Here is a 17,179-nt window from a genome sequence, read left to right as displayed (position 1 = left end):
AGCACTGATAATCAGAGCTAGAGGTGATTTCCCTAGCTATCTAATGCTTCATCACCTGCAACAGGCAAGACTACAGTTATAGCTATTACTGCCTCCAGTGAGTCTAACTCATTTGTTTACAGCAAGGCTTAAAGTTAACAGCTCCGTCTCAACACTACATTACTGGGATGAAGTTATGGTTTCAGTATCACTACTTTTGAAAACTTGTGCACTTGCCTGAGTCAAGGTCTGTAGCACTGACACGCAGTAAACTGGATCCAACAGTGACGTTTTCAAACACCTCGTCACTGTAGCTCATGGGGTCGAACAGAGGTGCATTGTCATTCAAATCCATGACATTCATGTATACAGTAGCAGTTGAGGACAGGCTCGGTGTGCCAGAATCTTGCGCTTGTACAACCAACACATAGTGCTGGTGCTGAAACAAAAAAAAAAGATAATAAAAGAGAAGTTGATTCTTTTTTGCAACAAGGTTGCATAAAAATATCCACCGTAGCTCTGCATCAATGTTTGATGCCACTTTGTGCTGTCTTGTTCACAGTGCTCGAAACCATACTATATAGCACACAGCACATAAGTATATGCTCTAACAGTTGATTTAGCTTCTGCACATTATACATACATAAAAACCTGCAATGCCACAACTCTACCGTCTTTTTTTTTTTTTCTAATAAATAAATTGTAATTTAGGCTGTTCATTGGAAAATTGTAAATTTTGTGTAAGCTGGCACATTTTTGAATGCCTGTGGACTTAGGATGAAAGCATGTTGTACAGAACACACATTTTGCCTTATGTGACCATGCATGTTTAGAAAATGCAAGCTCCTGCAATGTGCTCCCTCATTAAAATAATTTTAGCCAATTGTGTGCAACATTTGGTACGGTGGGAAAAGTTAATGCAGACTCATTGTAGTTGTAGAAAAGCTCTCGAATCATAGATCAACTAGTGTGAACAATCAGCAACAATCACTACACCACAAGATGGCACACTACCCAGTCAAAACAAATTAAAAGCATTTAAATATTAAGATGCAACAGAAAGGCAAAAAAGAATGAATTTGATGGCATGAGCCAATGCGTCGTTTCAAAGAAAATGCTCATATCACCATGCATTGTCAATTGAAAAATAGTTTCCACAGCTGAGAATTTTGCAGTATGCAAAAGCAAATGTGTATGAAAGCTTCTTTTACTATGCCTGCATACCTGTTCATAGTCCAGGTGCGATGTGAGCGTAAAAACGCCAGTCTGAGGGTTGAGGGAGAAGACGTCGTTAGCCCAGTCACTGAGCACTGAGTAGCTGACTTGCCGGTTGAGTCCCATGTCAGTGTCTGTGGCAGACACAGCTCCAACCTGTGCACCCCTCTGTGTGTCCTCCCATAAGTCAAATGAGTAGGCAGCTTCCCCAAACAGTGGCAAGTTGTCATTTGTATCCAGTACCTGCACAAATACCACAAGTCGGCTCTGCTCAGACAACAATGCTACAGTGAAGTGCATACTCAAGGTGTGAAGCAGTCTGTACAAACCCATAAACACAAATAGTTAACATCAGTTAATGACCTCATTGTTAAGCTTATTCCTTAGGGAAACAGACAAGCAAACAAATAACACGGACTGTAGACTTCCAATTTTTTCAAGACAAGAATATAACAAAAAGCTAATTTTCTGCCATTCAGACTGATGCTGCCTTCATGGATTAACCTTATCCTTTTTTTTTTTTTGACACTGTACTTAAAAAAAAAAACTAATGAATAACAAGTTAGAAAGAAGAAAACAAATAATATTGGTTGCATCTCCGATATGTTTTTGAAAAGGTGTGGGCCAAGTATGTGTGATGCTTGTTATGCACAGGTTTGTCTCCCTCTGAAACAGACCACATACTAAACTCATTGTTGAATTGTTGCAAATATACCTGACAACTTGTTTTGCTATTGCCCAGGTATGATAGTGTGATGCCCCAGTGTTGCTGACATGAGCAGTGCATTTCGATTCATAACTCTCGATTTCACTAATGAGAGTTGCATCATCTACAAGTTCACACAGCTGGGCCACTTCGAGGCACTCACACTGCAGATGTTTATTTAGATAACTGTTAAATCCAACTAAATTGGAAGTGTGTGTAAAACTAATTTGTGTTACTTCATCTGACTAGTTAGCCAACGAGGTGAATTTTTTTTCTTAAGAAAATTTTTTAATCTAAGCACATATCACAAATTTAACGCAATCCGCGAGCATGGATTACTGATAAAGGTGACATCACTTGCAAGAGAAATCGAAATGCGTAATTGACTAAGAAAATTCCACTAATTAATTAACATTCTTAGTGATAACATTAGGACACATATTGCAAGTCGAGAAGTTCTCAAGTGATGTCCACTTACAAAGAATTTTGAAACTAGCAGCTGCACTAGTACCAGCAACTGGCATTCCGCATTCAGAATAAACAACACATCGCGACCGCTTGTGTGCGTGACTGTGTGCCTGTGAAGCGAAGCTTTTGCGGTTGACTACACCTACGAACGCTACCGCAATTAAACAGCACCTCCCCCGACGACTTAGCGCAAATCCGCCCAGGCAGTCGTCACGAATTTCAGAGGTCAACCCTTAGAGCCCGCTTCTCCGCCAGGCACCTACCGGTTTGACGCCCGCTCGGCCGCCTTTGCCCCGCGAGTCGCGAAAGAAACGCGCACCAATATAAACCGACGAGAATGAGTGTCACGGCGCCCTCTTCCTGTGAACGGCTGTAAACACGCGTGAAGCAGCTAGCCTCGAGGCACTTGTACACCGGTCGTAGAGCCAGTTTCAGGGCTTTGTGCACGGCGCGGTCAGCGAACGCCCAGTTAGTGCGCCTACGGGACTGGAGCAATAAAACGCACAGGGGATCGATTTATGGGCTCTGAAAATGAACATCGTGTGGGGACGCTCGCACAACTCTCAAAAGAGGAGCAATCTCGCATTTCTGCCGAGCATTAAGAAGGCGCCACCATAGCCGTAGGTAGCCACGTGACAGCCGATCGGACTGCTCTCGAACGGATCGTCGTGACCCAGAGACGATCGTCACGAGTTTGATGCCGCTTGTGTCCGTGCGGTGAGGCGCTTTGGTGGCGTCGGGTTGACAATGGATGCCGCCAGTCTAAAGACGTCGCGGAAAATGGAGCAGGACACGTCCATTACGTCGGGCGTTTAAAAGCACCGATTACTGCTTGGTTCCAGCCGAACGGTTCTGGGTCGTTACGCCAAGAGAACGCCGTAATCTAGCAGCAAACTGCGGGGGCTTCAGCAGCAGCACATATTTATTTTTCAACCAATGTTAACCCGACTTATGAATTATTGTGCTTAGTTTTCCTGCGTACAGGTTTCGGTTCAGATTCTGGGCCGCAGCACCACACTGTAGTGTTTTAATTAAGTTCGTTAACCGCACTATACGTAACGTCGCCGCTGGAGTACTCATGTTGCAGTTCATGCCTCTCTGTTTATTATAAACCGATTGCCCAGAGCAAAAAAACGCCTGATGTATTGTAGCCGCAGGACGGAAGTTCTAGTCGCACGAACTGTGCCTTCACGTATTAATCGAAAACAATGTGGTCGCCGCATAAACGCGAGTACAACACGACCACGTGCTCGCTAAGTCCAACGCGTTCCACATATTGAACTGGGATAATACGCTGCAGGATTCGCGCAGACGTATACGTTATATTGGCTTTCGATAGTTGCGCACGATCGAATACTGTTCAAACTACGTGAGCTGTTGAATCGCAAAACTTGCCTCGATGGTGACCAAGGCTTCCTGCGACTGGACGCCGTCGGTGGCGGACACGTGGAACTGATGCTGCGCCTGCAGCTCCCGGTCGAGGGGCTCTGCCAGGACCAGGGCACCGCTGAGAGGGTCCACTTCGAAGCGGCCGCCCGCGCTCGAGTCCTGCAGCTGTCCGGCGATGCCGAAGCGCACGCTGCCTTCGAGGTCGGGGTCGTGCGCCTCGAGCACGGCCACCGTGGTGCCCACGGGAGTGTCCTCGGATAGGGACAGCGTGTACGGACCGTTCTGGAACCGCGGCGGGCTGTCGTTGCGGTCCAGCACCGTCACCGTCACCTGTACAGTGGAGAAGGGATCGAAGACATGGATCAGCGCACTGTGTATCATTTCACGCCGGTGGTCACAGGCACCAAAGTCAGAAGTCGCGCCTGCATAGAGTACTGTAATACCCGCAGCAGTGACTATATGGCGTTCGGCTGCCGAGCACAGATTCGTGTTCCGTTCCCGGCCGCACTCCGATGGCAGCGGCCGTGTACCGATCATTGGACGAACCTAACAAAGTTAATTCGGAGAGCTCCACTATGGCCTCTCTGAGAGCTTCCAGCTGTGTTGCTTCGGGACGTTAAACGCCACAGTCAGTCCCTGCGCGGCAATACGCACGCTCAAGTACAGCATCGTGCCGCTATATCTCCCCCGTCCTGATAGTTGATATTCGCCACGGTAGCTTAGTGGCTATGGCGTAGCGCTGCAGAGCTCGAGGTCGCGGGTTCGGTCCCGGCCGCGGTGGCCGCATTCCGGGGCGGAATGCAAAAAACAATTGTCAGTTTTGGCCGAACTGACAGCGACAGCAAGGTTTAGATTTCAGATTGTGATCACTAAGATTGTGTTGCACTTGGTGTTACAGACTGAGACGATTTAATAAGATAACAGGCACGCGGTTTGAATGAAATACCTCATCACTTTTTTTTTTTTTTTTTTTTTTGCGCGCTGCCATTTTGAAAACTTCTGAGGAATAATTCATTTACAAAAAACAATACCTTGTCAGAGCCACTTTGGCGGTTCTATATTACATATAGCATCTACATCGCATATAGAACATTAATGTACATATGAATGCATATACCTAAATATACACGGAACATCCCATCTTCGTTGTGTCCCACCCCTTCAAGAATCCAACAAGCATGTGATGCTGCAATGCGTCCTTGCTATAGGGTATTTTGGAGGGCCGCACGTGCTGGTTTCCGTGGCTTTGGAGTTAACCGCGTTATTACATCTGGTCGTATTACATCTTCGCGCGACTTTTAATTTCTGCGGGTGCCTTTTGTTTATGGCGTAACCGCTGAGAAGCAGTTGTCGCGGGACATCGCCGCCGCGCTGTCTCCACTTCTGGAGAGGCTCTACTCTGAGCTACCTACTGTCATTTCTGTCAGAGGAGTTGTTATTCGTTGGGGAAGAGGAATTCCTTCGACAGTGGTCATGCCATTTCCTGTCGGTGGCTGATGGACGCGTATGGCTTAATTCCCGACCAGCCTGGTTCTTGTAGCCAGCCAATCAAAAGTATTCATTGATTATACATAGTCTTTATACGTGCCTGCGATTTCCGTGTGTGCGTGATCTTGTACGCGTGATCATTTTTTGTAAACACACATCTCGTAGCATCACTACAAATTTATGTAAAGTGCCTCTGTCACATCATCATTGTAAATAACCATTGTGTACATCATTTTATATAATGTGACAATTAGTTTATGTGTAACTGTGCGTTTCCGTGGGTCTATGTGGTTATATGTTAGTGAGTGTGGACTCGGACATTTCTACGAAAACGTGCCGTGTATACAGTGCTCCTTTGTATATGTTATCGTCCTAGTGGAATTGAGCCGTCACTGTGACTCAGTGTTCGTATCGTCTTTTGTTGAGATAAACACACATCACTTCGACGCCAACGGCGAAAATTCGCCTGAAGTGTTCGTATAATGCTTATTGCAATAAAACGCTCATGCACTTACATTTAGGTGCACTTTAAAGAACCTCAGTGGGTCAACATTAATCCGAAGTCCCCCACGGTACGACGTGCATCATAATCAGATCGTGGTTTTAGCACGTAAAACCCCAGATATTAATTTAGCCGAGTCTGGAGTTCTGATAGCAGTGCTAACAAGTGCCTTTTCTTGGTGAACGTGGAGCGGCTGACGCGAGAATGCGCACTTAGGAAGGTTCAGCTATTTGGTGAAAAAGGCTGACTGAGCGGAACGTCGGGGCTTTTCTCTATCGGGCGGAATCGGTACGAGTCCTTTCGCAGTAGTCTCAAGCCTGCTGCCGGCCTTCAGGCGTTCGGATGCCCAGGACGCGTAATATATATACCGCCCAATGTGCCGGGGCCAGATCTGAGCGGCTTTTTGGCTAAGCAGTTTTTTACGTGGAGCAGAATATCTTAAGGGTAAATTTGTTTTGCCGAGGGTGCAAGCGGAAACATGGTGTGTCTTGTCCAAGCGCTGGCTGTGTAATTATTTGATGTTTTGTATAATCCACTGCAGTCGGAGCCCTTCACTCCTTTCGGTGACTTTTCTGACTCGGAAATAAACGCTTGTTGCTTTTGGTGTGTATCTTGTTGAGTGTCGCAGGGAAACCACGCGACTGAATTTTGAAAATGAAGACTTTTCGCATTGATTTACTTGACCATCGCCTCCGAGATCGGGCGTCGCGGCGCGCGCGACTCAACTTCGGAGGCCATTAGAGGTTAATCGGAGGTTAGTTTATCGGTAAAGGAGGATTACATTCCATTAAAAATTAAGCGAAGGTGTGATCTGGTAACTTTTGGAAACTTCGCGCACGAAGGCCACCAAAATATCCGAAAGTGGCACGAGACCCATGACGTCACACAGACGTCGCCGTCTTCGAGCCTATAGGGGCGCTAAATTCAATAAGGGAAGGTCCGACTTCATTCTCGCCACTAACGATCAGCCTTATCCCTCAAAGAAATGCAAGTAGTTTTGCTAGAATACCTTCATCAGTAAAGCTGATGCTAATCAACAGAGTATCTTTAATAGTTCTCGCATAACGATTCGTAACAGGAGGCCAAGTCATGCTAGTCTTCTCGACCCATTAGAACTGCGTCACATTTTCCTTCCGTCAAAGAAGGACGTACTGAGCGGTCCATACTTTTCGTCCAATCCCCGGGCCAGCCTTGCACGTTCTGACGAGACTGCCTGGGGGATATTTGTGACTTCACAGTTTGAGGCAATGACAGAACGACTATAGTTCATTGTTTGCTATTAGACAGAAATCACTTTCAGTTCGAAAATAAATCAGTTTGAAGTTACAATTCTCGTAGATTTTTTTCTGTTTGGAAGGACAGAAATCTTTGACGTCACTCAATGATGCACTCGCTGTTGTGGTGTATGCCTTTTCTGCTCGTATTGACAAAGTGTAATGTATTAGCCATACTGGCTTTATTCAGTCCTCTTTAAGTTGTTTCGAAAAATGTTTCTATACCGAGTTTTCTTTTTCTTGTGTGCTGCAAGCCCCTCCCCCTTCCTTTTCTTTATCAATGACTGGTTATAGTTCTCCCCGAAATCTATGACGTAGCAAGTAATTGTTGCGAATTTCGAACAAGACGGCGCCGGCTGTCCTTTATTTATGCCTTATTTGCCCGCTCACTCTTGCTTCTTGTGTCGGAAAAGCGACACGAATATGACGCCTCTCACGAGTAACCCACCAAACTAAACTGACTTTCTTGTGTTCGTTTTAATCGGGCAGCCATGCATGGCACGCCGGCGGACGGCACTCACGCGGGGCAATTAACCTTCGCCCCGAAGCGCACTGCGCACGACGGCGCGCCCGGCGTTCGATAACGCCAGCAGAAAAGAAAAAAAAAAAACATATGTATTCACCCACAGCCGTATTCCACGTATTCCGGGAACCGCGCAGCTACGGCGCGCCATGTGATACGCGTTGCCGTTGCCTCGCGGTGCGCATATAGCGTGCTCCGTTCGCTCAAGCGCGCGCACGAATGCGGTGCACGCTTTTCGAGCCGAGCGGCCGCTTGCGCCTCTTTCCTTTTTCTTCCTTGAAAGGAGGGGGGAGGCGGTCATTCTCACAAAGAAAAGGGGGGAAATATTTCGTGAAGCGGGGTCCAAGGGCGCTAGTTGCCTCTTCCTCTGGTAACCGTACTTGTTCCGGGAACGACTAGTAGTGATGGACCGGTGTACGGGACGGCGCATGGCCTCCGCGATTGGCGCCGCGCTCATTGGTTGTCTCGGTAGTCGGGTATGTACGGCGCGGCTACCTGATATGACTCGCCGTTGTCGCCTTTATCGCGCGCACATAGCGTGCATTCTTCACTTAGGCGTGAGGAGGAGGAATTCGTTGCGAGCTTCACAAAGACGAAAAGTGTAGACTTTGTTTTGTTTTGTGCGGGAAAAAAAAAGAAATATTTAAGTACGGGGAAGGGAGTCGTCGCTTGTTGCCCCCTCGTTCGGCGAAGCGATCGATCCTGTTCCGGTAGCACAATAAGCCGACCCTGATTCTCGCCGGTCACGAGAGCGCTTCCTCCCACGGCTTCTCTATCTCTCTCCACGGCCATTTTCTTCTTCTTATCTCATCGCTCGTTCCGAGTGCTGCTTTTCATTCCTTCGTTTTAAACGCACGGGCCCTGGAAGAGTCGTCGGACGCCACTTGCGAGCCACCACCCCCTTGGCTTTCATCCATCATCATCGGCAAACGCTCGCACGTGAGAGTGATTGTCTCCCCCCCTTCCGTCTACTCCACCTCTTCCCATTTCGCCGACGACTTTCCCTCCCAGCACTAAGCTGCTGAACCATTTGTGCACGGTGAACCGGCCTCTCGGGCATTCGCTGACAAAACGCTGCTTTCGGGAGCAACAGCACCGGGTCCCCTTTCTGAACACTCTTCGTTCTATCCAGTTGAAAGGCTTGCTCCAGGAGGCTGTGGCTGTTTTTGCGCTACGTTTGCACAAGTGCGGAATTCGTACAGCAGGGAACCATACCGCACCCATTCATTGTACGGTTGTTGAAGGTAAAAAAAAAAAAAAAAATAAAATGCTGTCATCGCGCCAGCAACGCGGACTTACTCTTATTTGTACTCGGTTTCGTTTAGCGACAGTCTCGCCATCCAGGGGGTCGTTGCAAACCAAGAATCCTGTATTGTGGTTGTTGCGGAAAAGACGATAAAACGGTGGTTGTGCTATGTTTGCTGGTTATCGGCCATGTCATACTGTGCACGCCGGTTCTGGCCTGACCACCGAAGCTAAGGAGCGTAGGCTCCACGGTGGTGTGCTATGTTTGCTGGTTATCGGCCATGTCATACTGTGCACGCCGGTTCTGGCCTGACCACCGAAGCTAAGGAGCGTAGGGCTCCATCAGTGTACTTGCGAATTGTACCACAAGGAAACTGCCCTGAACGGTACGGTGTCCACGACAGTGTCCCGCTTCAGCCGCTCTTATAACAAGCACATTTATGTTCTTTGCTACCAGTGCCGTAGGCAAAAATTTTTTTCGGAGAAAGGGAGGGGGCCGAGGGCAGGCCGCATACTAAAACAAACATTTTGGAAGCGGGGGGGGGGGGGGGGGGGGTGCACCCCCTGGCTAGGCCACTGTATGTTACCATGACGTGTTAATGAAAGTATGGGTTGCAGCTCTTGCGTTGTCGACAGTAAGCCTCCGTAAACACTCTTCCTGAAACTTAATGCACGAAAGCATAAATTACGTCAGCCATGTAAAGAACTGGTTTACAGGTTATGCGGTGAGTTGACGAAAATTTCCGACATGGACAATTTCTAGCAACAGTATACGCAAGCGGCGCTGGGGCCAGGCAGAGCTACCCGCAAACGTTTTCCACGGTGCCCCGAGGTGCTGCTTTTGATCGCGCGGAACCGAAAGCCTGCTTGTCCTATGCTCTCGCACACACGCGCGGCTCACTTCCATCAAGCCATCCACACTCACGGCGATCTTATGGCCGGCCATTATCCCGTCGCTATACCTGGCAGCCACGGACGTCTCGTACACTGTAGCAGTACTGCGGGACAATCTCGCATGTTTGCGGTACCCCATCACACCGCTGTAGTCCTTGAGACAGGGCCAGCGGCCATGCGCAGCGACTGCCTTTAGCACTTGAAACCTCGCCTCCATACCGGGGGGAGGGCGTTTGGGAGCGCGTCTGCTGGTTCCTTATTCAGAAGCAGCGCCTCTGCACGGACTCCTGCTGCCGTTGCTGCTGGCTCTAAAGCCACGCGGGGGACCGGTTCGCGAAATCTTCTCGCACCCTGCATCCTCGGTAAGGCACGGCCGCGTGTTCTTCGACCAGGCGCGATGCCACACCTAGGCAGCTTGGCAAACTCCGACGCGGAGGCGTCTGTAAGGACCTGACCGGAGGGGATGACGCTCTTAGCACACAGGCACACGTGTGTGCGCGTTCGTATACGGTGGCCCGTCGGGCACACATCGGAGCCCTCGGTGACTCTCTTTCTAAACGCAGAATGTACGCACGACGAGCAGAGAAGAGACGAGCCAAGCGTATACAATCCGCTGCCTCAGTAGTACCGTGCAGTATGACGAGAGCTATATACAGCTACACGGGACAATGCGGTCACCGTTGCGCGGCAGGCAGCAATGCCGAACTTCGACCGCGCTCGCACTGCGTGTTTGCTGTTATTGGATGTGATCTGGCGTGAAGTAACAAAGCGAACAAAATGCAGTCGAAGATTAAATGCGTTGATCAGACTATAGGAAGCTCGCGGGTATTGTTTACGTAGTACAGTAACTGTAGATCGCTGGAAAGCCGTTGTCCCGCAGTGGCCCTTAATTTGCCAGATGATTATCAAATTAGACCTGTGCAAAAGTCTGCCACCAAAGTCCTTTAGCTACATTAAGGTCGCTTCAGATTCTGTACTGCTGTCATTACTAGTTTTCGAAAACAAACATGCGTGCATTACCTATTTCATTGTCACCACTTTTTTCTTTCGTAAAAAAATATATCGAGGTTGCACATCCATTACCCTTTTTGAATAAACTGAATATTGCTATTAATTTTTAATTATTGTAAGACTATTTCCATCAGGCTGATGTATTATTATTTTATTAATATTATTATTAGTAGTAGTAGTAGTAGTAGTAGTAAACAATAGATTTGAAGACCGACTGCCAACTAGTTTGCACAAATGAAGAGCACTTGTCAAAAGCAGGGGAGCTCAAAGTACGCCTCGCGTCCCGTGTGTTCTCCTCGTCTGTCTACACGCTGCTCGCTACCAGCTACTTAGACTAGGCAGTAATTTCTTACCACGATCGCGTGCGCACATTACTGTATCAGTTTCTGCCGCTAATTTTCATGATATATAACAGTGTCGAGAGACCATTCTCATCACAGGACAGTTTGCATTTGCCACCAGCTCATACGAACGTATGCGCCGTACAGAAACATAGTTCTACGTGAAGGAAATTCGCCAGAGTGCAGCAGAATGGTGTCATAGAACGGGTTACTCTGAGAACAACCTTGGCAGTATATTTAAATGTCCTGTGCGGAGAACGGGCTACTCTGAGAGCAACCTTGCCAGTATATTTAAATGTCATGTGCGGGAATCGAGCCAGGGGCCACTGCCTATACATACCGGTCTACTTGCCAGGGTTATTCGTTCTACCGCCGAAGCGACGACTACGAGACGCACAAGTGACTGACTCCCCAAAATACTGGAAGCTGGTACCATATGGGTTCCGTAGAAATACGCAAGGCGGTGGTTTCGTGGAACGGCCTTGCATATCGCGCTAAGACTCATTTGCCTCTTTTGTTTTAATACTCTCGGCCGCTCCTGACTGGGCGACGCTATAGCTGCAGCGACATGGCGTGCATGGCCACGCAACAGACGAAGGAAATATACTAGAATGTCAAAGACAGGACGGCCGCCGACTCGAAAAGTTCGGTTGAACGCGACACGTATGAACCCTAGCTCACACCCTTCGTCGTCTGCAGCGTTGAGTAGTCACCACGAGCTGCGTCCAATTTGGCCCCCGGCGTCCAAAACAGTTTCGACAGGGCTGCACCGTTTTTGCGAGACACGGAGGCGCGCAGCAGCAGCGGTCATTCCGCGCCTCCCGCGCCATCGTCGTCTCTGGTCGTCGTCGGCGGCCATGACTTGTTTCCTTTCGTGAGCGCGCCCCGCCTTCCAGCCGGCTCCACCTTTGACCCCGCTGTTTCCTGTTTCGGCATCAGCCGCTTTGGCGAGCATGTATACACACACTGCTGCCGCTGCGAGGGTGTTCGTATGTGTGTGTCTGCAGCAGCAGTGGGGGGGACCGAGAACTCCCCATTCTTCTGCCTCCGTTCCTGGCATTTTACTTGAACCCCGAGGCGAATGTTTGCACCGCGAGTTGCACCGACCCGCACCGTCGGCGCTGCTTTATTGCTGCCTGCTGACTGCTTACCTCGCGTTTTCTTTTTCTTTCTGCCTTTTTTTCTTTTTTATCCATCTTGTTCGCTCCCCAGTCGAAGGCGGCGGCGGTGGTCGCCGAGGCATTTACACGTGCGAGGTCGCTCGCCCATCAATCAGGGCCTCCTTTCTTTTTCCATTTTCTTTCTTTATTATTATTTTTTTTTCACGCAGTTCTCTTTTGTTCTGGCCGCGCCCTGATTAGTCACCCTCGGCGTATAGATGAGAGCGGAGATATGGCGGAGAGGCGCCGAAAATTTTAGACTTGTTTGTCGTTATTACCTTCGAGACCATTAACAGCCAAACCCGGACACCGCCGAGACGGTATGAAAAACGAATAGCAGTCCGGAGATTGAGTCAGTTCACTACCAGGCGGCATGCGTTTCGCAGTATGCCCGACGCTGGCCGTTCCGAGACTTTGACGTCACTCGACTGATAATAACAAAATATAAAGAGACAAATGTTCTTCAACAAAAATCATAGTATACGCTGGAATGGAAGTACACAGGATAGAGCACTGCACGGGCTCGGGCTTACCCGAAAGCCCGGGCCCGGCCCGGCCCGTGGGCCGGGCCGGGCCGGGTAGAGCAGTTTTTTCACGGGCTGGGGCCGGGCTCGGGCACGGCGTGTGCTTTTTGACCCGGGCCCGGGCCGGGCTCGGGTTTTTTGACGCGGGCCCGGGCCGGGCTCGGGCTTTCTGCGAGTTATTTTCGGGCTTCTCAACTCTGAAAAACATGTATTTTTCGGTCTCGGACCGGGTTCGGGCCAGTTTCGAGTCGGGCTCGGGCCGGGCTCGGGCTTAAGGTAAAGGGGTGGCGGGCCGGGCCGGGCGGGTAACGTAGATTATTTCCGGGCCGGGCCCGGGTCTCGCCATGAAAATTTTGATTGGGCTCGGGCGGGCCGCCCAATCTAAAAACGGGCCCGGGCCGGGCCCGGGCCACAAAAATCGGCCCGTGCAGTGCTCTAACACAGGAGCGCATTGACGCTTATTTGCAAGAAAGCTCGCAGTCTTGCTTTGCTCGCTCGCAGTGTTGCGGCGCGAGAACCGTCGCTCTCTCGCTGTATCAGATCCACATCACGGGGTTTGTCCAGGCTTTGCTGACGAACTGCTCACTTGGGCACGGCAGCCGGGTAATTCATGAGATTATCGAGGCTTTTCACGTCTAAATTATGGGTTTTGGCACCGTATGTGTTCGTGTGTAAAGACGTCGCACAGAAAGACGAAAGAGTTGTGAATGGCAAGGAGTTCAAGCAGAACGATTTGAAGATCTGTTCCGCATGTGCGCTCAGTTGACCGACCTGCATTTTTTTTAAGTTGCAGTGTGTGTGTGTGTGTGTGTGTGTGTGTGTGTGTGTGTGTGTGTGTGTGTGTGTGTGTGTGTGTGTGTGTGTGTGTGTGTGTGTGTGTGTGTGTGTGTGTGTGTGTGTGTGTGTGTGTGTGTGTGTGTGTGTTTTCGTCGGCTGTCACTTTGGTGAGTATTCATTCCTTCCTACTTTGCTTTCCGCTTACGTAAATCTATAGTTTCTGTTTCCATAGTTATTGTGACAATCCTTGTTCCACGTGTTTCGGCTTTCGCGCGCTGTAAGAAGGAGGCGTGCAGCTTGCGACACCTAGCGGTGTCGAACAAGCTGGTTCGACACCGCTAGGTGATTGCATTTCATGGGCGACAAAAACAGTAGTCTTATCTCTACACCGGTAGGTACTACGGGTTCTTCCAGCTCTGGGTCTGTCAGTCCGCACGCACTAAGAAATGCTACTACCATCATCATGTCGTCACGGCATGACTCCATGGCAGCGATGAAAGTAAAATAATATTAGATGCCGTATTGATTTCGGGCCAGCTAACGTTGTTGGCCTTCTTCCTTTATTCTTTCCTTCCTTTCCTATTTTTTTTTCTTCCTCGTTTGCGAATACCGACCAGCAGTGAAGTTGTCGTAATTTGTGGCTCTTTGTGCCGCTGTAGTGTTATGGTCTGTGCTTTCAATAGTGTGAACAACCGTAAGTCTGACCGACGTTCTTTTCATGCTTGACGGGTCGAAGACATGCGTATAGCGGGCCGTAGCCGTTCTGCTTGCGGGCCGCGCAAACGCCCGAAAAGCTACATTTAGACGCTACACAGCGCCTTCACTCGCTTTGGGTTTTCCTCTCGTCAAGGCGAATGACCACAGGTGCGACGACTTCGGTGTTCCGCACAGTCGCGCAAAGCAGAACCGCCATCAAGTGTCCTGTGCTTAGCATGTAATACCGATACTCCGTCGTTAGAGCGGGCCGAAACGCCTTCCCATTTGAAGCGGCACCTCCCAACCCCGTGACTCACGCGCGAGAAAAGTAGCGAGCCGTTCGAAGAACTCGGTTCCCCGTGAGGCCCGGATTGCTGCGAGCTTTCGCGGACAAGCCCTCATCTTCGCGCCTCCGCGAAGGCAAGCGGTCGAGCGTGAGAATCGTTTCGAGGAATCGTCGCGCGGGTCCCCATCGTCGGGACGAACGCACCGGTACTTCCGTAATCCCGCAAGCAAGCTTTCCCGTAGAGCATTAACGGCTTGCGTTGAGGAGAAGACCGCTTGCGCAAAATTGATGACGTAATTCTCATGCGATGTCTCCGGCGTTCTTGCGATGCTCTTTGAGCGTTACGTACACAGAAGAATCAACTGGTTTTATTCCACGTGTTTAAAGTAAATGTAATTGTACTAACTCGGGCTACAACATGTCCCACACTACTATTAGCAAATCCCACCATCAAACGTTTTCAAACGGGGTCCTCCGCTATGCGAGAGGCGGCCTTCGTCATTGTGCTCTACAGAGAAGCTTGCTGACAGCAGTTTTGAATGTGTCCTGATGTACTGGACATCAGGTAGATCAGGACTTAGCGCGCCATGTCCACAACATCAATTGGTAGCGAGGAGGTCGAAGAAGCAGGGCCCAAGTGCACAATCTCGTAATTGACGTTACCGAGTTGACGCAGTACCTTGTAGGGCCCGGTGTAACGGGGAAAATAGCTTCTCTGATAGGCCAACGCGGCGACATAGCGACCATTTAGGGGGACCAGAGAGCCTGGCGTTAAGTGCACGCTTCTGTGTCGGCTGTCGTAACGGGATTTGGGGGATTCTTCCGAAGCAGAGAGTCGGTCGTGGGCAAGTTCACGAACTGCACAGGTTCGAGAAACGACGTCACTGTCGTATGCAGTATAGGCAAGCTGCGGAGCCGAAGGAAGGAGAATCTAGAATGGCAATGCAGGATGTCGGCCAAACCGTAAATAAAACGGAGAATGTCCAGCGGTGTCATGCCGTGACGAATTGTACGCAAAGGTAACAAATGGTAACGTGCTGTCCCTGTCATGATGATCAGGTGAAACATGGTCAGCATATCAGTTAGCGTTCGGTTCAGACAATATGACTGACCGGCGGACTAACAGAGAGTAAGTGCTTTCGCCACAATAAACGCTGTCATCTGGTAAATGAAAGCAATTAAGTGTCAGTGTTAACCTTTCCGTAAATCATGCGTATCCTGTGGAGTTGGCAAAGTATGCCAGCACATTCCTTGTCTAGTCGCATATATTCTGCTATAGTATATCGCAAAAACAAACGACGACGTCGGTGTAATGACAGTTGCGAACGCACATAATTAACATGACGAAGGTGTGGGCTAAGTTCGGAATGCTTCAAACAAATATTCGCAAATCAAAAGAAATGAGTGAATAGCTCGCTTTTTCCATGCACAGTCACAAGCCTATTTAAAAGGCGGTCACACTTGGATGCAATAGACGAAGCTCAGTTCTGTTTACACGTCCTCATTCACAAGGATGCGCGTTCTGTTCCCGCTGGCTCACGTTTCCTCTGGTCACTGTGGGCTCTTTCTTTTATGGTTTACTGCTGTCGGGGATTACGCCACCGTGGGTGGTGCTTGTACCGGTTATAGTCCACATTACAGTGACTAGCCGAGTAACAGTGTACATACAAACAAGCACGACGTGATACCCGTAAGCCAGTAACAGCGTGTAATTTTCGGCGTGGTGGAGGCGAACGTAGGCCGGATTCATGCGTGACAACTTGTAATTTTCAGGACAAGCGAGCGAAAAGCACGCGACGCTGCGGTTGTCATGCATACAACGTTCGCAAATTTACATTCCTTGTGGCCGGCTGCGACCACGTAGAAGGATACGCGTACTGCGAGTCACGTTCTTAATGTTGTTGTTAAAAAAACATTAAGCGGGCATTACAAGCAGTATACTGCGAACGCGAGTTTTACGAAGATATAAGGCGCAGTAGATAAATTCAAAGTGACTGCTATCATCCACTTATAGTTCAAGCAGAAGCAAAGTAAAACACATTTGGGGCAACACAAGAAAACGCGACCGTACTGAAGACAAAAGCTCTACTATAGGGTTCTCTTCATAATGCCGATTGATAACGAAGAGCGCGGGATTCAAGGCCAGCAACGCGCACATTGATGCGAATCGGGTCAAGAGGTGAAAGGATATGCGCCACTCAAACGAAACATACGTGATTGTTTATGTAGTGTAAATGCGGAGGACATATGTTCAAGGCGCGCTTCATGCACAGCCGCTAATCAACGAGTCACGATGACCACCCGACACGCCTCGCACACTGACCCGTGGCAATTCGCGCGTCAGAAAGAAGAGATACGCAGAGAATGGGCCACCGCACCGGTGGTCCGTGACAATTCACACCGCCTGGTCTCTCTTCTACTCGGCCTTTGCAAAAGACGGGAGGAAGTGCGCCGATTTTGGGCGTTTCCCCAAAACAGAGCCGCCCGGCCCTTTGCGCGAGAGGAAAAGCGGTGCCGGCGCGGTGCCGCTCGATTAATCAGAGCTGTGTGACGCGCGAGTGTGTGGCCACACATACTGAGCGTAGGCGGGACACATGGTTGCGCGTAGGAGGAAGAATGGATGGATGCGTGCGCAGCTTCGCACGTTCCTCCCGAGCGGCTTTTCGTGATTTCCGGCATGACGCGCGTACGCCGCCGGCGC

General features: G+C 49.5%; 1 protein-coding gene across 1 annotated transcript in view; it reads right to left on the bottom strand.

The window, feature by feature from the left end:
* The window catches only part of LOC119449586 (cadherin-related tumor suppressor-like), a 105,409-nt gene that overhangs the window by 25,232 nt on the left and 62,998 nt on the right, over positions 1–17,179 (bottom strand). Inside the window, 3 exon segments of the mRNA XM_049665148.1 lie at positions 217–418; positions 1,204–1,437; positions 3,764–4,087. Of these exon segments, the coding sequence (XP_049521105.1) occupies positions 217–418; positions 1,204–1,437; positions 3,764–4,087 (760 nt within the window).

This window comes from Dermacentor silvarum, chromosome 4, assembly GCF_013339745.2.
Source record: "Dermacentor silvarum isolate Dsil-2018 chromosome 4, BIME_Dsil_1.4, whole genome shotgun sequence".
Lineage (NCBI taxonomy): Eukaryota > Metazoa > Arthropoda > Arachnida > Ixodida > Ixodidae > Dermacentor > Dermacentor silvarum.
This window is presented reverse-complemented; position numbering and strand designations above follow the sequence as displayed.